Here is a 23005-nt window from a genome sequence, read left to right on the forward strand (position 1 = left end):
CTCTTGCCTGTGGCCTTCTCAGAGGCATCTGGTGAGCCACTGTGTGAAACAGGATGCTGGACTGGATGGGCTTCCTTGGGCTGTTCTTATGTCTCCTCTGTCTGCCGTTTGGGGGTGAGGAGTGTTCTGTTGATTCAAGATCTGTCAACTCCCCCTCCCCACAACCACTGTGTTCCTCTTGTGCATCTGAAACTAGAGAGTCGTGTTCTGGTCACCTGTCGCGTTGGGGAGTGTTTCTGAATGGGGAAAGGAGTTTGCATCTTGCTGCTCCTCAACTCCTCTGTGTTTCTAGGCACTGGTGAATAAAATTCTGGCAGCCACCTCTTTACACAGGCAAAATATCAGAGGTGAGAACAGGACACGGTGCAGGACTGCTGTGTACACCACTCAGTAGAACTGACTAAGCACAGTGTTGATTTTGCAGGGTGACGTCTCATAAAGCTGTCTAACCTGTGGGGGAAGGTTGATTCGTTCATGGTGACTGTGTCACTTCTCGTGGTGGAAGTAATACAAATGTGGCACCTTCCAAATCAAGTGGAGTTGAAGAAAGGTCTGGGACTTCAAGCCTCTGAAACCTGCTTCTAGTCACCCCAACTCTAGTAATACCTTTGTTAGGATCAACCAAACAAGCACCAAATAGGAACATAGGAAGCTGCCATATACTGAGTCAGACCATAGGTCCATCTAGCTCAGTATTGTCTACACAGGCTGGCAGCGGCTTCTTTAAGGTTGCGGGCAGGAGTCTCTCCCAGCCCTATCTTGGAGATGCTGCCAGGGAGGGAACTTGGAACCTAGGTGCTCTTCCCAGAGTGGCTCCATCCCTCGAGGGGAATATCTTCCAGGGCTCACACTAGCTCAAATAGTTGTGGGCAAGTTGCAAGCGGAGAAGCCAGCCTGGAAGCAGCTGCCTTTCATCAGACAGAGTGGAGAACACGTTGCTGGAAGCAGTCTGGCTGCAGAGCAATCCAGATAGGAGGCCCTCCCTAAGGAGCAGCAAACAGCCAGTCTCCCATTCATATGCAACCAGGGTGGGCCCTGCTTAGCTAAGGGGACACGCCATGCTTGCTACCACAAGACCAAGACCAGCTCTCCTCTCTTAAACAAGCTTTCAGGTTCTTCAGAACTCTTTGTCAGGCTGGATGTTAAGCAAAGCAAACAAGAAATAGTGGTAGCTGAGTATAGTGTCATAGTCCTAGAAGTATATCCGTCATAAGGTGGAGTCTGGCACTCATGTTGATTATCCTCACTAGGTCCTAGACTCTGATCTGCTGTTTTATTGCCTTTCAAAGAGGCCAGACCATGACAACATGCTCCTGGAAGTCTTACTGTGGGTGGTGCATTTGGACCATTGCTTGAGCCACCCTTGGGGTAGAGCAGTGCCTGGCAGATGCTCTTCCATCCCAGGCAGTGTCCCTTTTGCCTCTTGTGTAGGGGTGGGGCTTTCACTCCTAGGACATTCTTTAGCGACATCCAGCCGCCACCTCTGACTGGTGCTTTGAGGCGACCTTTGTTGGATGGCTTGTGCGACTAATGTTCCTTTTGCTCTGTTTCTGTTTGGCATGGTTTCCTGGCCTTGCTGCCTATTCGTCTTGTCACTTTGGCAACTTGGGGCTTTGCCCCAGGCAGGGTGCAGGCACGTTGCATGCCACTCACTTTGTCTGCGTTCTCTGTTGTGTTGCTCTTCTGGTTTGGGTAGGGTGACGGTGAACTTTGACACTGGCTGTATATTGTTTCTGGGGAATGTTTGCAAGAGTAAAGGCGTGAACATCCCTGTTTGAGTTGCTGTCACTTGCAGCAACTCCCCCTGGGGCACATACCCATGAGTAACAGTCTCTTCCTTGCCGCCCTTGTCCTGTCTGCTGCCGTGTGGTGTTCTCTGCCCCGGCAGGCTAAAGCTGGGGTTGTGCCATGCGGGGGTGGGGGGTGAGGTTGGGAGTTGCAGCCCAGAACGTGTGCCAGCTGTGTGTGGTTCTTGACTGACACGTGCACGCCATGCACACACAGCGAGAATTAAAACGTAGCGTAGTCTTTATTTCCGTCTTTGACCAGCATAACAGCAAAATTAAAACATGGTAAAGGTGGGGTCAACGGGCTATGGCAGTGAGACTAGTCAGCTCCGTATGGTGCCAGCGATTCCACCCTGGCCAAAGCTTCCCACCGGCCCAGTAAGCAGTTGGTCAGGGAACGGCACTTCAGGCTGATGGGGGCCGCCACTGACCCCTGGGGCCTCACAGCAAAGAAGATTGAGCTGTGAAATGGAAAAATCTGTGAAGGGTAAGTGCTATGAATCGCAACACATTGACAGGAGAGAAAACCGATTTCCTAGCTATGCTGAGTTGACTGACTAAAATCATTGAGACTGGAACCAGGGATTCCTGTTGGAACCTGAAAAGATAGACCCAGCCACTTGAACCAAATGGGAAGCTGAAAGGCAGAGCGGTTCCTGGTTCTGAAGTACCGGGTCGCGATGCACAACCGGGCTGGTGCAGCACAAGCAAGTAGATCAGGGGAGGCGATGTGGGCGGGGGGGGGGGGTGTGACTGCCTGTTTGCTGCTCCTTAGGGAGGGCCTCCTATCTGGATTGCTCTGCAGCCAGACTGCTTCCAGCAACGTGTTGTCCACTCTGTCTGATGAAAGGCAGCTGCTTCCAGGCTGGCTTCTCCGCTTGCAACTTGCCCACAACGCTTTCAGTCTCCTCCCTTGCCCTGATGGCCGTATGTGCTTGCTTCCTTGCTGTCGTCACCTGGCTAGGCAGTGCGTGTGGCTTCTGTAGGAAAGCCAGGATATGCCCCGGGTAGTTGTGGCAGAAAGCCCTTGCTGAGTGCCTGAGAGGGCAGGTGAAATACCCAAGGAAGCCAGTGGAGCAGCAAGAGGGGCATGGGAGAGGGAGAGGTGGCGGCTGAGTCAGTTGACTTCTAAAGTGTTTCCGTGAGATTTGCTTAGTGTTAAGTGACATTTGTACGCATGTGGCAAAACAAAAGTCTGAGTCTCTCCAACCAGTAATGGCAACCTCTTTTTACTCGTCAGCAAGTTCAGAGATACATTTGGGGTATTTCCCCAAAATAGTGAGTCTGCAAGTATACCCTTGTAAATTGCCTATCCCTATTAACTGAGCAAAGAGGCAGCTTTTAATGTGGTTCTTCTCTTCTGTTTAGCAGGGGGAGTACAACTGGACCTATCCAGCCCCAGCACAGCATCCCTCCAGTGGCTGTTGCTGGTGTCTACCTTATGTTGCCTTTCAGATTGTGAGCCTCTTCAGAACAAGGGATCATCTTATTTCTTTTTCTACGTCAGGGCTGCTCAACTATGGTCCTCCTGTAGAGATGTCGGTCTACAACTCCCATAATCCCTGGCTATTGGCCACTGTGGCTGGCGATTATGGGAGTTGTAGTCCAAAAACAGCTGGTGAGCCCAAAGGTGAACAGGCCTGTTCTATGTAAACCATTTTGAGAACACCTTTTGTTGAAAAGTGGTACATAAATATTCATGATAGGTACTGTATTGGTGATTGGGTTTCATAATCATAGCCTCTGGTGGTATGTAAAACTGTCAGAGCATGTATCTTTTGCGTCATAGTTGCACTCTTGTCCTAGTCATCTGTTATCCCATTTTCATGAATGTTTAAAGTACTTGCATTTTGACAGTCTCTGCTGAAGTGACTAGTGCTACTAAATCAGAAAGTCTGAGCACTTGGATAAATAAAGATGTTGCCTCAACTGTTACATACTTTCTGTCAAAGCAGAATGGGTGGCGATCCCACAGGCTGGTATTGGGAAAATGCTTGGAGTGCAGAAACTGGACTGAAAAATGTTACGTGGTGGTCAGTGTGTGTTTCTGGTCAGGATACAAAACAACTATGAAGAGGGAAGCTCTTCTGATTTGCTAAAGGTACAGGATGCCCCCCGAGTTAGGGATTTGCCTTACTAGGGCTCTTGCTATATTCTTCCTGCTTAGTGTTTGGGGTGAGGAAGGTCATTCCATCTGTTAGTTCTACCCAGTTGTTGCCTTTCGGAAATGGATTGAACTAGCTGGTGCAGCCACCTGACCCCACCCTTGTTAATAATGTGGTCGGTGTTTCTATTTTGAAAGCTTGCTTTTAGTCAGCCGATGATAGCATATCAGATGAGTGAATAAACAAGTCTTTGGAATGGTTGGAATGCCAACGCCATTTTAGTAATGAGATTAGCATGCTGGGAGAATGTGGTTCCTGGAACAGACCTTGAGTGCCATGTGTGCTTGTTTCTGAAGTCTGAAATAGCTGAGCTTAGATAAACTGAGCTGGAAAAGGCCAAAGGCTCATCCTTGAAACGAGAAAGAATCCTCTCTGGAGCTTTCTCCATCCATCCTGCTCCACATTTCCGTGTGCCTCTCTTGATATTTCTGGCTGGATGTTTCAGTCTTGCTCATCATCAGCTTGAAGCAATAGTGAATGTCTGCCCTTTCTCCCAAGCGCCGCCCCCCTCCCCATCTCTCGTTGTTCACCCTCCTTATCCATTGACATCTCCCACCCTGTTAAACAGACCCACAGCCTTGCCTTTGTGATTGACGTGCCTCTCTCCTTCCCTCACCTCATTTGGCAGTGACCACTGCCAAATCATGTTGCCTCAGTTTTTACAACATTAGAAAAATATGGCCCTTCCTCGCTGTTCCCTGGACAGAAACTCTACTGGCTGCCCTGTTCATCTCTTGCCTTGACTACGGCAGTCGTCTTTGTCGTCTTCTGCTGCCTCGCCTTGATCTCCTCACCTCTGTCCAGTGCTCTGCTACCCAAATGATTTGCCTCTCTGCTCTGACCATGTGATGCTCCTTCATCAGTATTCACACAAGCTTTTTGTCAAATTCTGGATCATGTGCAAACTCATTAACTTCACTTTGCTGCTCTTCTGTCCTGATGCATTCCTGCCCTGTGAGCTTTGGTTATCCAGCTCACCACCCTCAGTCATCCAGGGGTGGTCTGCTTCCCCAAATGATTCCACATACTTTTTTGCCTGCCTTAGTGGATGCCTCTGCCTCTCTTGCTTGCTTCTGTCCCCTCCTCTTTCCCCATGAGCCCTTTGGCAGCGCTCCCTGGCCAAGACCCTAACTGAAATGATCACACACTTCCCCCAGTTTATGATTTACATCATTACAGTAAATATTTACATACTGCTTCTCAACAAACAAACACAAATCACAAAACAGTTTACACCAGTGTTTCCCGATGTTTTTTGAGTCATGGACCGGTACATTCTTCATGCGCAGTTTCCTGGACCAGCAGTTATTAAAGCTGCTGTCCAGCAGTGAGGGCTGCCTGCCTAGAAATGAGCTGCAAATAACTTGCACAGGCGCAGTGGATCCTGGGCCCCTCCCCTCTGCACATGACATCACATGTCTCCAGAGCTCATTTTTAGGCAGGCAGCCCTCGCTGCTGGATCCCGTTCATTTCGCTTCCTTAACGTGAACGTTGTCCAGCAGTGAGGGCTGCTTGGAAATGAGCTCTGGAGAGCTCCTGGAGGCAGCCCCCACCAGCCCAGAATTGGGGGGGGGGTTGAGGGGGTGGTTATTAGCGATGTCTCACGAACCAGTACCCAACGCCTCACGGACCAGCACTGATCCACAGACCGGCAGTTGAAAAACACAACAAAAGGAATGAGAAGATAATTCCCTGTCCAAAAGGGACTCTCCGTCTGAAAGAAACCTAAGGGAGGCACCACAGGCAGCCGTTGGAGAGCAGCTTTGCTGATCTGAGCAGGGACAGTCACTCCCCCCCTGCTGAATATGAGAGCTAAAAGTCCCCCTAAAAGGGGTCTCTTTGCCCACTTAGCAAGGTTTTACTGCTACTTCAATTGCCCTCTCTTTCCTTTCACCTCCCTTGTGTCTGTTTCCAGACTGTAAGCTCCTTGAGGCAGGGACTTGCCTTCTTGTTGTTTGTAAAGTGCCCTATCTATGAATAACATTATATACATGATGACTGAATATTCCTCGTGTTGGTCTCCCACTATGAACTCCAACTTTGGGGGTACTGGAGTGTTGAGTGATGGCATTCGGTTTTCACTTGGGCTTAGCCATGTCATTGTACTCCAAGTGCCTCACTGAGAAGCTGCGAGTGGGCTGGGTGTGACATCCAGCGCTCATGAACCTTTTTGCCTTGTAATCTTTTCTGAGATCAGTAATGGACTTTGCAGCAAGCTCTTTAATTCCACCTCCAAGTGTTTTCTTACTCTCCCTCCTAGTGATGGTTGAACAGCCTCGCTCCTAGAAGCAGAATTCTTTATGGAAAATAAATATGTTCGTGTTTCCAGAGTTCATTTTGAAGGCACAGTTTGGGAGTTCTGGCACAGAGGGAGCCCTCCAACTGGCGGTGGAAGTGAAGAAATTGTGCAGCAGCATTTCCTGTTAAATATTCAGCATGGGAGCATGTATAAAAGTGGGGGCAGGAGGGACACAGGGAGAGAAGGCTGTAGCAGTGCAGGGAGTCTGTAGCTGCCGCTTCTAGGGTTGTGCTCCAAGCAGAGGCGGCTTCTTGCTGGCCCTGGCAGGGACGCCCAGTCCACAGAGCAACTGTCAGCATCCCGCTTCCTCCCTGTGCAGCAGGGGTGGGGCAGTGTGTGCTGGCAGCTGCAGGCGGAAGATGGGTTGCTCCCTCTCCTGGCTTCTTGTGCTCTGCTGCTGGGTTTCTCCCCCCTGCTGCTTTGGTGCCCGGTTTCCATGCCTCATAGTTCTCTTGGAAGGCTGGGTCTGCAGGCAGGAGTGCTCTTGGGGTGCAAGAAGCATGGCAGTCCCACCTCTCTCCTCCTCGGTCTCCCCTTTTTTCTGTACAGTGCCAGGTGATGGAACGGAAATGTGTCTCAACAGCTGATTGCAAAAGGCAGCAGTGCATTTGCTCCCAAGCAGGGCTTCTCTCCCCTCTCCTGCCCAGCGCTCTTGTCCTTGCAGTTCTAGAAAGATTAGCTCCACAGATCACATGTATGTTTCCGTCCACAAGCCTCCCATGCTGGAACACACACAGAGAGAAGGTCAGCCCTGTATGTGTTGGCTGTTCGTTGGTTACACTTCAGACTTGTGCCAACAGATTCTGGGATCCAAAGAAACTGCATAACAAATACTCTTGGCAGTGCTTAAAAGTTGCCCTTTGATTACAGCCCGTCCTGGGACTTTTCGTCATTGGGGCACGCATGCTCTTCCAAGCTGAATTTTCAGTAACTGCCACGAGACAAGACCCTCTGGAAACTTCGCTCCGTTTAAGCCTTTGCTAGAGGCTGCTTGATTGTTTGCAAACGCTTTTCATCGGCAAAAGCAGACTGAAAAGTGCAGGGTTAAACACTAATGGGAGGCAGGGGCTAGGAATGCTGCTTCTTAAAAGAGGCTTTCTCGAAATGCAGTGTCCTGCTGCAGCAAATAGCGGTACCCTTTTTTACTTTGGGGCGGGGGGGAGGCGTCTTCCCAAATCCCAGCAGCCTGGCTTGTGCACTCCTGATCCTTTGGGTCCCGCCTCTTGCTCGTTGTGCCCCAGTGGCACCGAGAGAGGAATGGGGCTGCCTCCATGCCCTCCTGAAGGCCTCGGGTGGCACACCGCAGGCTTTGCGTCTGACTACATCTCCTCCTGGCTTCTCTCCTGCTGTAGGTGTCGCTACCTTGCTGTCCATCTCTCCCCAACCATCCCCGTCTTTGCAGCCGTCCTCTTCCTCTTTGCAATGGCCACCCTCTTGCGGACAAGCTTCAGTGATCCAGGGGTGATTCCTCGAGCTCTTCCCGAGGAGGCAGCTTTCATTGAAATGGAGATTGGTAAGTGGGTGCCTGCTGCGTCAGGCGGCCTCACACGCACAGCCACAGCCCGCTCAGCCTGTGGCTTCCGGACTGTGAAGGGACGTATATTTTGCCAGGGGAAAGGGCCCTGCCTGCCAAGCTGGGCATGCCGTTCTTACTTTCAGCCCTGTACAGTCCATAACGGGCAGGCTTCATTTTCAGAGGCCACCAACGGAACGGTGCCTCCTGGCCAGCGGCCACCCCCACGCATCAAGAACTTCCAGATTAACAACCAGATTGTGAAACTGAAGTACTGCTACACGTGCAAGATCTTCCGCCCGCCCCGCGCCTCACACTGCAGCATCTGTGACAACTGTGTGGGTGAGTGGCGGTGGCAGCTCTGGGCCCGGCACCCCGTGCAGTGGGGGGGGGGCGGGGGTTGGCTGGCTGCTTGCAGGCGGTTGTGGGGGTGGGCCCAGCTTTGACCACACTGACCTGCCTGTCTGGCTCCTGCAGAGCGGTTTGACCACCACTGCCCCTGGGTGGGGAACTGCGTGGGGAAGAGGAACTACCGTTACTTCTACCTCTTCATCCTCTCTTTGTCTCTTCTCACCATCTACATCTTCTCCTTCAATATTGTCTACGTTACTCTGAGTAAGTCCTGGTTTGTTCGCCGGGAGCGGGGCAGGCACGGGTAAAGGAATAAAGGCTGGAAGTTGGAGGGGCACCTGGGAAGAAACAAGGGCGCAGCTCCTCCCCTTCCTGGCTTGGGTGGTGTCTGAGATTAACCCCTTTTCTCCTCTGACCCAGAATCCCTGAGGATTGGCTTTTTGACTACTCTGAAAGAAACCCCAGGAACATATCCTTCCTACTTCTGCTGCCTCTAACCTGCTTGTAGCACAAGGGGAGGGTGCCTGCCATGTAGGCATGATGGTGGGGTTTTTCAGAGAGTGATGTACATGGTTCTCTCTCCCTCTCCATGTTATCCTCACAGCAGCTCTAAGAGAGATGAGGGCGAGCTAGTGACTGCCTCCAGGTCACCCAGTGAACTTCTTGGCTGAATGGGGATTTGGACCTGGATCTCCTGGTCCTCATCCAGCACTGATGGTTAGGCTGCATTGGCTGTCATGGGAGCCACTCCCCTGCAGCTTGACCCCGCACTCCTCGGGGGTGAGAGTGAATGATACCGCGGTGCAGTCCTTTGGCCATCTCTAGTGCATTTCCTGTTCCTTAACTCAACTGCTCACAGTCCTGGAGGTTCTCATCTGCTTCTTCACTCTCTGGTCTGTGGTGGGTCTGACCGGCTTCCACACTTTCCTGGTAGCACTGAACCAGACAACAAATGAAGATGTGAGTGCTTGTATTCCAGCTTCTTCCGCGCAGCCAGTTTCTTTCCTGTTCCTTCAGTTTTCTTTCCCTGTGGTCCTAATGGACTGCGAGACAGAACTCCCCACAGCCTGTCACTGTCCATTGGGCCCGCTGATTAGGACCTCCTCTTAGAAGTCTGGGCCTTTTACCATTGGGCAGAAATGGCTGAGGAAACCGTGTCCTTCCTTCGGGTGGGTTTGAACTCACAGCAGGGCGCTTCCAAGCACAGAGTGAGACTTAGAAAAGACCCAGGTGTCTTGCTCTGTGGAGCAGAAGTGCTCTCTGGCCTCTCCTCTTCCTGCTACTGTTTGGCGGGGGGGAGCGGGGCAGGGGTCTCCCACTTCTCAGAGCCCCTCATTTGGGGCATGGCCTTTGGAGAATGCAGGGTTGGGGAAGGTAACATTAGGGGTGGGTGAGGGGAGCTCTGCCTGTAGCAGGCAAGATCTTCTGAGGTTGGTGGATGAGACTCTGACCTACGAAGGAGGAAGTGACTTCTGTGGGAGCCAGTTGATGAGGCCAGCCGCAGGTGCCCAACTCCAGAGGGAACCAGTATAAAGGGACAGGTGCCCTTTTCATGGTGGGGTGTGGGCAGTCGCCCAGCAAGCTGGTGCTGGCATTGGCTCAAAGAGTTATGGGGGGGGCACCTTCTGCTGCTTGGTGTTCTTTCAGATCAAGGGCTCCTGGACTGGGAAGAACCGGGTGCAGAATCCCTATAGCCATGGCAATGTGGTGAAGAACTGCTGCGAGGTTCTGTGTGGCCCACTGCCTCCCAGGTAACAGTTTGGAGTGGGAGAGCGCACGTGCCACAGTCGGGCAGAAGGAAGGGAGGGAGGGAGGGATGGATGCTTGAATGGGAGGTCTTCTCCTGTGCAGAAAAGTGGTGGGAGCCTGCAGCTCACCTCTGGTTCCTGGAGAGCAAAGCTGGGCTGGCCACTTTCTGTCTCGCAGCTCCATCCAGGGGTGTAGCTCTAACTGAGTGGATGGGTTCAAAGAACCTGGGGGCCCCAGCTCCACCCCTCCCTGTTTTCTTCATTATCTGCCTCCCTCTGAGGGGCCACCCAGGAAAGGAGTGAACACGGGCCCCCTCTCCCCTAGCTGCGCCCCTGCCTCCCTCTTTTACTTGCTCCTCCGGTGTCGCAGGTGGGGCGGGGGGTGGAGCAGATGCCTGTCCCACAGTGGTCCTGCGGGGCCAATTTCTGGTTGCTTTCTCTAGCAGGCTAGGGCAGGACTGTACCACTTTGGCCTTCCGGCTGTTTTGGGACTACAGCCCCCCGAGCTGCAGTGGCCAGTAGTCGGGGATGCTGGTAGTCCAGCGTCTGCAGGAGGGCTGAAGTGGTGCAGCCCCAGGGTAGAGCATGAGTGTCGCTGCCTCCCCCTCCCTGGACTCTCCTCCTCGTAGTGTGCTGGACCGACGGGGCATCTTGCTGCAAGAGAGTGCAGCCCTGCAGGGGGGCAGTGCTGGGCCTGAGCCCAGGACCCAGGAAGAGCGGCGTGCCGAGGAGCCCAATGCCCAGGATGCCAGCGGTGCCCTCCCCGAGGAGACCGTGGTGAGTGTGGCTGGCGGGGGCTTGGGAGGCGGCCAGCAAACCATCCGGCAGCTTCGCCACTAGCGCTCTTGGCCCCTGATGGCCAAGGGGCTGGGACGGGGGGGAATAGACCCCGCTGGTGCTGGTGCTGGTGGTGGTGGCCGGCTCCATCGGTAACCTCCTGTGGTCCAGCCATGTCGACCCCTTTCCCCTGGCGCACGTGTGTGTGTGTGTGTGTGCTGGCCCCTGCTGTGAAGCATCCTCCTCCTCCTCCTCCTCCTCTGCCCCCCAGCTCTCCATGCCAGCTTGCGAGGCACCACTGGAAACGGCTGAGTCGCCGCCTGCTGCAGAAGCACCTCTGGCTCACGGGCAGACGCCGCATTAGCCTCTGGACAGGAGCACTGCTTTTTGTTTTGGCTTGTTCCACGTGGAGCTGTGGCGGGGCCAAGGATGGGGGAAGCCGGCTGGATCGTGGCGGGACCGTCCCGTGTGGCTGTTTGTTCACCAGTGGTTGTGACCAGTGTCTCCAGACTGAAGGACGCCTGCTCTCCCTCCCTCGTGGATGCTGAGCACCCGTGGGGCTGAGGAGGGGCCCTTCCCCGCCAGCCGCCTTCCTCACACGGACTCTGTTAAGCGAGGGCTTCTCTGGCCCCAGCCCCAACCCCCGTGAAGTGTGGAGCGAGCTGCTGGGCAGAAGGCGGAGGAGCTGGGCACCGTGTTGGGGGCCATCTTTCTCCCTGTGGCGGCAGTCTTTTGTGGTGTTTGAACTCTGCTGCCCCCGAAGCCAGCTTGCTCATGCCGAGTCTAGCCAGCCAGGGGCGTGAGGCAGCGCCCTTCGTAGACGTTCCCCGACAAACCGTGCCATGTGGCTGCCTGCAACCCCAAGTGGGCCTCTGTCCCCAGAGAGCCAGCAGGCCAACTCCCAAGTCCTTTCGGCTCAGTACTGGAACTCGAGGGTGCAGCATCAGGCCTTCCCCTTTGTGTGTGTGTGTGTGTGGCCTGCCCTGAGTCCCTGCCCCATCACCCTTCTGCAGTGTTCTTCGTGCCTGGGTTGACCCCACCCCCACCCCCTTGACTAGGGCTGCAGGGGGCACAGGCCATGAAGGGTGCCCAGTGAGAAGGGGGTGGGCAGCCTTTGGAACCAGCTGCCCCAGTGTGTTGGTCCCTTGAGCTCACTGCTCAGGCCCAGAATCCCCCCTTGCTATGCTTGTGGGGTGTGTGTGCCAAAAAACATTCCTCAGCATGGTCTGGCCTCTCTGCCCTGCCACTAGCCTGTCCCCTCCCTGCCCTGGGAGCAAAAGCCCACATGCAGCAGAACTGTGTGGCGTTGGCCTCTGTGCCATTCAGAGAGCAGGCGTCCCTTGCAAACTGGGCAAAGAGGAGGCACCTTTTCAATGGGGTGATTCTCTTTAATTTAGCAGGGGGAGAGTAACTGGCCCTCTCCACCCCCAGCACAGCATCCCTCCAGTGGCTGTTGCTGGGGTCTATCTTGCGTTTCTTTTTAGATTGTGAGCCCTTTGGGGACAGGGAGCCATCCATCTAATGTATTTGTTATTTCTCTGTGTTAACCCCCCGAGCCATTTTTGGAAAGGCGGTATAGAAATTGAATAAATAAAAAGAGAGCTCCTGACAGGGTTGGGGCTGGCTGGAACCCTCCTCCTTGAAGGACTCGCTTTCTTCATGCAGGCAGGTCTTCGATGCAAGAGCTAGTGAAGCACGTGGCCTCCCACCTGCTGTCTGAACGGCACAGCCCCGCAAAGAGCTGCCCCATCCAGTTGTGCTGCTTGGGTCCTGAATGCAGGGGCCTGCGTATTCTCTGTGGGGCACAGAGAGCTGCTAATCTCCGCCCCCCTCCACCCACACACCCCTTCTCAAGGGTAGGGCCCGGGCCCTCAAGAGCCCTCAGCCTGACTCAGAGCTGCCCCAGTCTCTCCCTGTCCATCCCCTCCTGATCTTAGGGGAGTTGCCAGTCTCGCTCGGCGGCGGCGGGGGGTCATGGCGTTGCTGCAGAGTGTCGTTCGGGCAGGCCCCTGCCTGCTGGTGCCTCTTCTAACCCAGCGGGCGTGACCCACGTGGCCGCCTCCCTCCATGCTGCATGTGAGTGGGAGCCCAGAGCAGGCAGACCAACTCCACGGGAGCAGAGGCCACCCCCAGTCACCCCCCCCCATCTCAACAGTGTTGCCACAGCCGTCTTGTCTGGGGTCTCCTTTCTCCTGTCCTGTGTCCAGTGGCTCCAGGGAAGCAGGCTAGTGCAGGCTGCCTGCAGGCCTCCGTGATCTCAGTGAAGGCCTTGGAATTGGCTTCCGGCTGTGGTGTGTGAGCGGTCTGAGCTCTGTGGCTCTCGTCTTTCGGTGCCGGCTTGGGACCACTGTCCCCATTTGACGGGGCCAGAGCTCAGGCATCCCTGCTGCCTCTTGCTGAGCTGTGGCCCCCTTGGGAGAGGAGGTGGCGGGGTGGCCGGCTGGCCATGTGCCAGCCAGCCTCTCTCAGTCCACCCTGGGGTGGAGGAGGCAGCGGGGGGGCCTCTGGGGAGCGGCGGGGGTCAGGTCTGCGCCACAAGCCAGGGAGTCAGAGGAGAGACCTTTATTGGGAGCCCTGGCCCCGGGGCCCCTGCACTCCCAGGCAGGGAAGTGCCACGGGGGGCTGTGTGTGTGTTGGCTCGGCCCCTGCTCCCCCCACAGTTGGCGGGGCGCTCCTCCTCGGTGTCCTGGCAGAGGGGAGGAGGAGGAGGGGCCCCGGGTCGGTCCTCTCCAGAGCGGGCCGCTGCAGGTTCTCCCCCTCATTGTCCAGAGGAAGGGCTCTTGAGAGCCAGGAGGCGGGTGGAGGAGTGAGCGGGGCCGGACCCCAGCCGCCAGGCGGAAGCCTCCAGGCTAGCGCACTCCCCGCCTGCCCCACGGTGTGGCCCAGCCAGTATCCTTGGGCTCCCTGGGGGAAGGGCCGTGGGCCTTGCAGCTAGGAAGGCGCTTCTAAAAGGAGCCCGCCACAGTGAGAGAGGGCGGCCCTTCCTTGAGCTTGGAGTCGTCCAGCGTCTCTGCCCCTTCAAAGCACCCCGAATCCCGCGGGACGTCCCCCTTGGGCTCCTCAGGGCTCAGGTGAGCCTCCAGGCTGCTCCCTTCCTCTTCAGCTTCACTGCTTGCTGTGGAGACAGGGAAGCCGCCGTAAGCACAAGGCTAGCCCGGTGGGGGGGGGGGCTGGCCTTGGCTAGAAGGGCTCTGGGGAGCGACCCCCTTGAGTTGCACGAGGGCAGCGGCTGCCGTGGGCCAGAACGCCGCCGCCCGCTCCACAGGGCCTCTCCTGCCCTGCGCAGATCCGAGGAGTTGCGCTACCCGTGGGCCAGGGCCCCCTCGCTAGCCTAAGTGGCTGCCACCTGCAGAGTCGGGCCCTTGACATGGCCCTCGCCTTCCCCCGCCCTCCCCGCAGCGGGGACGGGCCCTTCAGCAGGCCGGCTGGTGCTCTGCCCGTGGCCACATCATCGCCCCCTGCCGAGAGGCCCTGCCACGGGGGGGAGGGGGCGGCTCCGCAGGGACTCACTGTCGTAGTCCAGCAGGAGGTCTGCCGCGGTGAGCAGCTTGGCCCGGTGCTGCGGGTCCGTGATGTGGAGCTCGTTCAGGTGGGTCTCCTGCAGCTCCTTGAAGTCCTCCAGCGTCTGGTAGCCGTTCAGTAGCAGTGTGCTGATGTGCTCCTGAGGGAGGGAGGGAGCTCAGGGGGCTGCTTGGGACCCCCACCCCCTGCCGGGAGGGCAGAGAGCCGGCCCTGGGCTGGAGGAGGCCTCTCGGCTTCGCGTGGCTGGGCTGCAGAAGTGGAGCTCGAGGTCCGGCGTGGCGCCCCGGGGCCAAAGCAGCAGACCCCGACCTGGAGCTCCCCAAGAGCCACTACGAGGAGGATGTAGAAGGGTGACTTGTGCTGGAATGGAGGCCGAGACCTTCCCCCCCTGTGGGCAGGGGGCTTTCCCAGAAGGGGCTCCCGGGCAAGGGGTCCAGGCTGGCCTGTGGCATCCCAGCTGCCCCTGGGCTGCGGCTGCAGCTCTCTCGGCCTGCCTCCCCCCCCTCCTGCCTCCCAGGAGCAGCATAGATCTGCTCACACTTGGGTCCCCAGAGGTGGCCGGACTACGCCTCCCGTCATCCCCAACCACAGAAGGCCTTTCTGGCTGGGGATGATGGGAGTTGTAGTCCAACATCACCTGGCAATGACAGGTTTCGTTTATCGGTCCTCTGCAGCATCTCCCAAATCTGCAACTGGAGAAACTTACCAGATATTTACATAAATAGAAGATGTTTCTGTGCTTAAGATGCCCCCCCCCTTTTTTTTAAATGGCAGGGTATATGCAGAGTATACCTGTGTTTCCCCAAAAGACTCTGAATGCACAGCAACCCCCCCCCCCAGTTTCTAAGATCAAAGAACCTGGGTGGGGCAGGGGGACCTGGTCTTGGATTCAGGTAAACAGGTGGTGTATTCTGTCGTCAGAATGGGACAGTTTCTTGTGCCTAGTGGTGGCGTGTCGGCAGAGGCAGCTTCTGCAGGAGCAGGCGCTGCTCTTGCCCAGAAAGCGGGGCTGAGCAGGCAACGCACACTTCCGCTTTCCTCCCCTCTCCAGGCGCAGGCACGCTGAATCTCGGGGGTGGGGGGGCCCCGCTCCGGCTCTGTTTCTCTGCCACGGCAGAACTAGAAGGAGACACTTCTCCTTCTCTGTAAAGGGCAGGGCGGGGGGGCCCGGGCCCGCTCTCACCTGGAGATTGATGCGCTCCAGCAGCTCGTGCAGCGTCTTGGGCTTGGGCCTCTTGCTCTTGCTGCGTGAGCAGCTCCTGAGGGCCGGCGCGGGCTCCTCGGGGATGACGTGGACGTAGATGAACTTGAAGGAGCCCACTCGCTTGTTCAGAAGGCCCGTCCAGGTGCCCACAGGGGGCTTGGCGATGATGTGGATGACATCCCCTTTCTGCGCAAGAAGCGTGCGTCAGGGAAGTGCCGCGTGGCTGCCAGGACGAGGCGGCAGCTGGGGCGGGGGATGCGGCGATCCCTCTGGACCCCCCGCCAGAGCAGCTGGGGGCAAAAGGGAGGTCTCCCCAGATTCGGAGGAGCTCACAGATACATCTTCCGTGCAGAAAAATGAAAAAGGGCCAGACAAGTGGAGAAAGGACCCCGATGTAACTCGGAGTGGAATGTTCCTGGACTGGGGAAGGCGGTTAAGAGGCAGCGAGTGGGCAGCCCGAGGGCGGGCAGGCCTGGGCCGAAAGCGCAGGAAGTGTCTGGGCTGGAGGAGTCCTCCCTCAGGACAGTCGCAGCCCCTCTGCTTCCAAGCGGGGAAGGTGCCTCCGGGGGCGGGCGGGGCCACCCCCTCCAGACGGGGAGGCCTCCGGGAGCCCGGAGAGCGCCAGCCCTGCCAGTCCTCTAAGCGCCCGGAGCTGACGGAGAGTTTGGCGTGCCGGACCACTAGCCAGCTGGCCGGCCTCCTGGCCCCCTCTCAGCCCCCGCCGGAAGCGGGGCCGAGCTACCCACCTGCAGCCTGAGCGAGTCCTTGTCGTAGGGGCTGGGGACGAAGTCTGTGTGCACGCGGGCTCTCCCGCAGAAGGGCCCCGCGTAGGGTTCCGGGCCGGCCGCCTCGCCCTTCCCGGGGCTGCCGCTTTCCGTCAGTCTGGGATGGGACGCCGATCCTGCAGGCCGAAGAGGCGCGCTTAGGGCCCGAGCGGGGAGCGCAGCGCAAGCCGGGGCGGCCTCACGGCCAGACAGAGCCGGCTGCTGGCTCCCGCCTCGAGCTCGGGACTGGGCTGGCCAGCAGCGGCGCTCTGGGGTCAGCAGGCCTCGCTGGAGATGCCGCGGAGCCCGGGGGGGTTGCGCCTCCCGCAGGCCAAGCAGCTGCTCGGCCACGCAGCGATGGCCCCCCTCCCCACGAGAAGGCTCGCGGGACGTGCTTCTGCGTGGACGGCCGGGAAAGGTGGCCCTGGGCCCAGGCCCCCGCAGAGGCAGAGGAGTGCCACGCGGAAGCGCACCGCCGAACCTGCGTGTCGCCCGGCACGTGGGAAACCGTGGCAGCCGCGGCCAGCTCTGTCCCTCTGCCGCATGAGGGCGGGGGAGAAGAGGAACATGCGCGGACGAAGAGGGAGCAGGGAGGCTGGTCAGGAGGCGGCCCGCCCCCCACTTACCCTCTGGGGGGCTGCTGGGCGAGTGCGTGCTCTCCTCGGTGGCCTCGGGGAAGAGTGGGCCGGCGGCGTCACTGCCGAGGGGGCTGGTGACGGGCGATGCGGCTGCCTCTTCGTCCGCCTCCCCCTGCAGTCGGGCAAGGCAAGGGCACAGGAGAGTCGGCCGGCCAGGGCTCGGTCTAGCCCCGCGCTGAGCTCCGCCGGCCGCACCCTGCTCGGCCCAGAAACCACCCAGGGCCGAGCGACCGGTTCCGTGCAGTGGGCCGGCGGTGGGGCAGGGAGTGAGTCCACTCTAACCCTGACCCACTTCCTGGGAGGGAGGGAGGGAGGGAGGCGAGAGCGGCCAGCCCCGCGTTCTTCTGGCCTCAGACTAGCACGAAGGGAAGGGGGCCTGAGATCTCGGGCCCCTGCATTGCCATGCTTGGAAATGGCGCCCCCCAGGCACCAATGGGAACTCCCTTCCAGGCCAAAGAGCAGTCGCAGGGGGCCCAGTCCAGAGCAGGGCAGTGTGTGGCGGGCCAAAGGGCCGAAGCCCCCCTCCCAGCCACGGTTTGGAGCGGCACTGGAGACTCTCTGAAAATGACTGGTCCCCCGTTCCCCCCCCCCGCAGCCGACCCTCCTTGGGTAGTCTCCTGGGACCCTTCCCCACCAGCCACACGCCTGCGTCCCTGGAAGGCGCCTCCGGGAGCCTCCGTCCCAAGCCCTGCCTGCCTGGTGGCCAAGCGCCGCCCCGGACTCACCTGCTCCGCTGCCGCCAGCAGCGCCCGGGCGGCCGCCTTGCCAGTCTTCCGGTTCATGGTGCGGGAGATGGCGGCCCTCCACTTCTTGCTCAGCTTGGAGCCGCCGCTGTGGCGCGCCGCGTCCTCGGGGCCTGCTTCGGTGGTGGCGCCCTGCGCAGAGAGAACAGAAGGTGGAAGGGGACGGAGGCGACGTCGGGAGCAGGAGGAGGAGCCGGCCCGGCGCGGGGCAAGGGGGTTCCCAGCAGCCGCCCCAGCTCCTCCGGCCACGTGGCCGTGGGCAGGGCCAGGCGAGCCAAGGGCACACAGCCAACCTCCTGCTGCTGCCGGCCCATTCCTCGTTGCGTGAACTGCCCTGGTGAGGATTACGGGGTTGGGCCGGGCTGCCCGCGCCATTCGTGGGTGCTCAGCTGCCGCCCCGGCGAGGGGCAGCCCCCGCTGGATTCCTGGCGAGAGCATGGAAAGGGCCGCTGCTCCTCCTGGCCATCAAAATCTATTGGGTGGCTCTGTGGGCTGGTCGGCACCCCAGCTCTTTTGAGCACCCGGCGAGACCCCAGCAGATGACCCAGCAGCAGCAGCAGCAGCAGCAGCAGCAGAGGAGTGGCTCAGCCGGCCCGCTGCAAGTCGGGCTTTCCCTGGGTTGAAGCTGGCCTCTGCCATCGACTCACGCAGAGGCCTTGGGCAAGTCCCTTCCTTCGGGCAGGCCTCTGCTGCAAGATGGGAATGCCTCCACTGCGCACTTCCCTAAGCAGGCTGCTGCAAGGACTGAGACAGGATCACGCAGGCCCAGCCCTTGGCTCTTGCCGAACTACGCTGCCCATCATCCCTCTTGTGGCTGGGGATCATGGGAGCTCCATCCCCAGCTGGGGCTCCAAGCCTGGGAAGGCGATGAAGCCCACCACCCCAGCGGGCAAGAGCTCTGGCTGCTGGAGGAGGAGAGGGAGAGAAGGCCACGCAGCAGCTGCTGCTGCCCGTGAGGCCCGCAGGACACCCACCTCTTCCTCCAGGTGGAATTCCTTTTCCGTCGGGAGTGGGGAGCTGGGCTTGGACTTGGCGAAGTCCTTGAAGCTGCTGGAGCGCTGCAGAGAGAGCTGGAGGGAAGAGCCAGTGGTGAGGGGGGGGGGGCGGCCTCCGACTCCCAGCCCGCCCTTTGGGCTCCGGCTTCAGGCCGCCCTCCAGGGGTTGCCTGCCCAGCAGTGGAGAGGCCCCCCGTCCTCCTCGGAAGGAGTCCTGTCCCCTTGGAAGGCCAGAGGCCCACAGAGAGGAGCTGCTGCCCCCTACCCGGTCGGGCCCTGCGTCGTCTACTACGCTAGGGGGGGCTGGAGCCAATGGTGGAAATTGCAGGCATCACCGGTGAATGAGGCTGGGCGAAAAGCAGGGCTGCCCTGGGCGGTAGCCAGCCTTGATGCACGCAGAGGTGTGGGACTCCCCTGGGTCCGCTTGAAAGCACGCCTGCGCACAGACGCCCTTCAGTGCGGGGTGCAGCGAGGAGGTGCTCAGCCGACGGTGCCCTGGGCGGGGGCCGGGTGGGGCTCCCGCCTCGGACCGCCTGGACTCCTGGAGAAACGGGTCTCCCTCGCCACAGAGGAGGAAGGAGGCTCCGCCTCGTCCCCGCCTGGCCTCTTCCCGCCAGACCCTAATGCTGCCTACAGTGGGAGAGGGCCAAAGGGCTGGAGTGCCTCCCGCAGCGCCACGCAAAGCCTTGCAGCTTCCTCTGTCTCAGGGCCGCACAATTTGGACCCTCCTGCGGAGGCTGGACTACAACTCCCATCACCCCCAGCTGCAGTGGCCAATGGCTGGGGGGTGTTACAGGGATCGTAGGCTAGCCTCTGGAGTTGTCCAGCGAAGGGATGCTCAGTAGAGAGCACTCCGGATCGGGCAAGCGGCTGCTTGAGAGAGTGTCCCTTCTGGGGAGCACGGCCAGAGGCAGGACTCTGAGGAGGCTGGGCTGTGTTGGCTGAGTCTGGCTTTTGACTGTTGTCCCCCAACATGCTCCCCGCAGCATAAAGAGAGGCGGCAGTGAAACCCTTTGAAACCAACCCCACCACCACCATCAGCAGCAGAAGGGCACAATTCTCCGAAAGGGCCCCGGCTCAGCCTGATGGAAGCACCCCCTTGAACCAGACTCCGGGAGGCCGAGAGGGGGAAGGGGCAAGGCGGGGGCTCCGCTAGCCCTCTCCCCGCTCCAGTCCCTCTTCAAGGCGCTCCGGGTTGGGGGCCATCAGCACATCCCAGGCAGCAGATGCCTCCAAGGACGCCTGGGAAGGCACCCTCAGGCCGGGCAGAGCCTCCATGCAGGAGGGGCGGCTCAGAGTCTCATGAAGCCCACCTGCCTCCCCTGCCCCGCTGGGCCCTCCTTTTCTGCGGTGCTCCGAAGCAGGGCGTAATCAGCAGGCAGCAGAGGAAGTGGGTTCGCCCCACGCAACGGCACCCCTTGGAGCTCAAACACCTGGGAGAGCGGCAGATGCGGGGAAGCTTCCGGGCTGCTCCCTCCCCCCCTGCCGCCCATTTCACTCGCTTTCCAGCCAAGGAGCGGCAAAGGCCTCCAGGCACATCATGTGCAAGCCGCTGTGCACAGGGCGACATGCAAACCAGAGTGCACACCTCAGTGCGTTCAGCTAGGCAGGCTTCCCACGCGAAATCTGCAGCCCCCCCCGAGACCAGGCTGCTTTCGGTTCGCACCACTGCAAAAGCCGAGCATTGCAGCAGCTCAGGGAGCACAAAGCCTGGCCCTCCTCGCTCCTCCTCGGTGGCGCCCAGACCCCCAGCCCATCACCCCACCGCCCCAAGGGACACTCCTCTCTCGCGGCAGCCTTGGCCACACTGCCGGAAGCCGGTGTCCGCTTTTTCAGGGGGCCGCCGCCGCTCAAAGCCACCCTGATGGCAGCCGGCAAGAGGGATGGATCCAAGGCCTTCAGCAGGTCAGGCGCCAGAGAAGTTGCCCAGCAGCAGCGGAGGAGGAGGAGGAGGAGGAGGAGGGCAAGGCTCCTCTGGGAAGGCTGCTTGCACTCAGCCCCCTTCAGTGGCTGGACGTGGCGCGAGGTTGTGCAGCAACAGCCAGCTTCCTCCGAGGCATGAAGTGCTCAGAGAGCCAGCAGCAAAAGGCGGCTGTTGCCCAGCCAAGGGCGGGCCACAAGCAAGCAGGGACGGCTCCGTGGGGTGTGTGGCTCCTCTGGGATGGGCTGCGGAGTACTGGGTGGCCCCTGGAGGGGCACAGAAGGGAGGACAGGGCGACTCCAGGCAACGGAGGGGGAACAGCAGCCCGGCCAGCGGGGTTCTCCAGCTTGGGTTGTGGGACTACAACTCCCATCATCCTTGGGCCATTGTGGCTGGGTCAGGAACATGGGGAGCTGCCTTATGCCAAGGCAGGCCGCTGGGCCCTCTAGGTCAGTCTTGTCTCCAGTGACTGGCAGCAGCTCTCCCAGGTTTGGGGCAGGCGTCCCACCCAGCCTGCCCGGAGATGCTGCGGCCGCCCCCAGGGACTGACCTTGGGCAGCGCTGCCTGCAGAGCGGCCCCATCCCCCAGCACGGGAGGTGTGGGCCTGATGGTGGTGGCCTCTCTACTGGCTGCGGCCAGAGCGTGGCATGGCCACCTCGGCTGCTGGCTTCTCCTTCCAGCGCCAGGGCTCTGGGATCCAAGTCGCTCCTTTTCCCCAGCCCGCCTGCCTGCCGGTCAGAAATTCAGCGGTGCAACATGTCCCTGTTGAATGTCTGCTACAGAAGGCCACTAGGAGGAGGAGGAGGAGGAGGAGGAGGAGAAATGCACGCCCCCCCCCACACACGCATACCCCCAAGAAGCAAGAGCCTGGGCATCCCTCCGTGGGGCTTTTCCTGTCGCCACCAGAGCAGACCCCATCAAGCCAGCGGTTGTCTTCCAGCTGCCCGAGAGCTTTTGCGGACCCCCCAAGGGCTTGGCTACCTCTGCAGCCGGGCAAGAGGCCTGCCTGGGACAGAAGCCTCTCAGGCCGCACCGCGCTTGCTTCCCTGGGGGGCCAGACCAAGGCTGAGGCCTGGAGAGGTGCCTGTGCTGTGGTGCCCGCCCTGCCTGGCCCGGGCTCTGCCCCCGTGGCCCGTCCAAAGGAGGCAGAAGGCAGGAGCGAGGCCTCCGGGTGCCAGACAATACTCAAGGCGGGGGGGAAGTGGGGTCTCCACGAAACCCAGAAGCCTCACTCGCCCCACTTGAGCCCCATCACACCCACCCAGCCCGGCAGCCTTCTTGGAACCGTGGCTCAAGCTGTGGCCGAGGGAAGAGGCCCTCCTGGCACCAGAGCCCGGCGGAAGGGTGGTGCTCAGCTGCGCTTCAGGCGGGGCCCTCGCCTGCCCCTCCTCTGACTCTCACCTTCTTCTTTTGGGCTGGATCCTTCTCGCCAGCGTTGGACGGCTTGCGGCGCAACATGGTTCTGCCACGGAGCCACCCAATCCGCCGATGCAGCTGAGCGGTGCCCGAGACTGAAGGTGGGCCGCTGACGTCTGCTTGCTGGCCCCAGAGGCCAGGAAAGGCACAGGAAACCGCGGCTGCGTCACGTGGGGCTGCATTTCCAGCAAGTGAGGCTCAGCGAGGAGAAGCCGCAGCAGCAGCAGCAGCAGTGGGGGCCCAGCCCTGGGCTAGCTGACCTGCACAGGAAGGAAGTGGCAACGTGGGGCTGGTGGTGGCTTCTGAGGGCCCCAGGAGGGAGGCCTGCCTGAGCCTGACAGGCCAGGCGGCAGGGAGGAGGGGTCTCCTTCCCAGGAGAAGCACACAGGAAGATGGGCCTCCTGGGAGGGAGTGGGACTCTGGCAGGAGGGCCTTGGGGGCGGGAGGCCACGGTCTGCAGGCAGAGGATGGGGCCACCTTGTTGGCCATCATGTCTCGAGGAGGTTGCCCGGGAGAAAGGGGCGGCCTAAATGCCACCAGTCTGGGAGTTGCTTCCCCCTTTCCCAAGTAGGGGCCACGGGGGCCACGCCTCCTCTGTGTGATGACAGCCCTTTCCCAATCCCCACCCAGTGTGCCGACCTCCAGAGAGCACAGCGGATGGAGCCCGGAGGCAAGCACTTCCCAGCCCCCCAAGATGGGGCAGCAGGGGCCCAAGGGGGCTCCGTTTCCCTCCACGGAGCCACCCCTCCAGCCACTGGGCACTGCACAGCACAGCACAGCGAGCGTCTCCGTCCTCCTCCGCGTGGCGCCAGGGGTCTGGGGAGAGCGCTCTGTTCCCGCCAGAACTTCACACCAGCCCAGTAAGCAGTGGGTCAGGGGGCCGCATGGAGGGGTGAAGGGGGCTGATGAAGAATAAACCAGCGACCCCTGCCAGGGCCAGATCTCCCCTTGCTGTCTCTCCCCGCACAGATCTCTTGTGCTGATCAGTGAACTAATCACGCTGGAGACACAGATTTGAATACTTTCCAGAAGAGGCGAGGAGGAGGAGCTGGGGTGTTCCTCCGTTCCAGCAAACAGACTTCTGTAGAAAGTAGACCTACCGGGCACCAGGCCAAGTAGGAGGCATGGGGATAAAGTCCCCTTGCAATGGGTGGGGTGTGA

The 23005-nt window shown here is 59.7% G+C and overlaps 2 protein-coding genes across 5 annotated transcripts in view; one reads left to right on the forward strand and one right to left on the reverse strand.

Moving 5' to 3' along the window:
* The window catches only part of ZDHHC9 (zinc finger DHHC-type palmitoyltransferase 9), an 18019-nt gene extending 5744 nt beyond the window's left edge, over positions 1-12275 (forward strand). For all 3 annotated transcript variants that reach the window (XM_053273404.1, XM_053273403.1, XM_053273405.1), the window contains exons 3-10: positions 7604-7764; positions 7948-8106; positions 8242-8379; positions 8536-8582; positions 8971-9075; positions 9763-9866; positions 10493-10640; positions 10912-12275. In XM_053273404.1, coding sequence (XP_053129379.1) covers positions 7604-7764; positions 7948-8106; positions 8242-8379; positions 8536-8582; positions 8971-9075; positions 9763-9866; positions 10493-10640; positions 10912-11004 — 955 coding nt within the window. In that variant the 3' untranslated portion in view covers positions 11005-12275. The remainder of the gene's footprint in view (positions 1-7603; positions 7765-7947; positions 8107-8241; positions 8380-8535; positions 8583-8970; positions 9076-9762; positions 9867-10492; positions 10641-10911) is intronic.
* A 912-nt stretch (positions 12276-13187) lies between these two features.
* On the reverse strand, positions 13188-22919 carry SASH3 (SAM and SH3 domain containing 3). 2 transcript variants are annotated; one of them, XM_053273400.1, is made up of 9 exons: positions 21279-21318; positions 20978-21156; positions 18486-18581; positions 17494-17643; positions 16757-16880; positions 16113-16267; positions 15346-15552; positions 14151-14301; positions 13188-13755 (listed from the first exon to the last, which is right to left on the reverse strand). In XM_053273400.1, the coding sequence occupies exons 1-9, from the start codon at positions 21301-21303 to the stop codon at positions 13586-13588; spliced, it is 1257 nt and encodes a 418-aa protein (XP_053129375.1). In that variant the 5' UTR covers positions 21304-21318; the 3' UTR covers positions 13188-13585. The 2 variants fall into 2 exon arrangements, with proteins under 2 accessions (XP_053129375.1, XP_053129376.1); XM_053273401.1 differs by lacking the exons at positions 20978-21156; positions 21279-21318 and adding an exon at positions 21830-22919.
* Between the last annotated feature and the right edge of the window lie 86 nt (positions 22920-23005).

Source organism: Hemicordylus capensis, chromosome 11 (genome assembly GCF_027244095.1).
Source record: "Hemicordylus capensis ecotype Gifberg chromosome 11, rHemCap1.1.pri, whole genome shotgun sequence".
NCBI classification, from domain to species: domain Eukaryota; kingdom Metazoa; phylum Chordata; class Lepidosauria; order Squamata; family Cordylidae; genus Hemicordylus; species Hemicordylus capensis.

Bases quoted from the DNA above. Each gene is read 5' to 3' on its own strand.
- SASH3 (XM_053273400.1), bottom strand. From the start codon at position 21,303: ATGCCCAGGCTCTTGCTTCTTGGGG. The intron at 17,644-18,485 runs GTGGGTGTCCTG...CTCTCTGCGCAG, and splicing joins AATTCCACCTGGAGGAAGAG to GGCGCCACCACCGAAGCAGG. The intron at 13,756-14,150 runs GTGAGTCCCTGC...CTGTCTCCACAG, and splicing joins CCTCCTGCTGGACTACGACA to CAAGCAGTGAAGCTGAAGAG.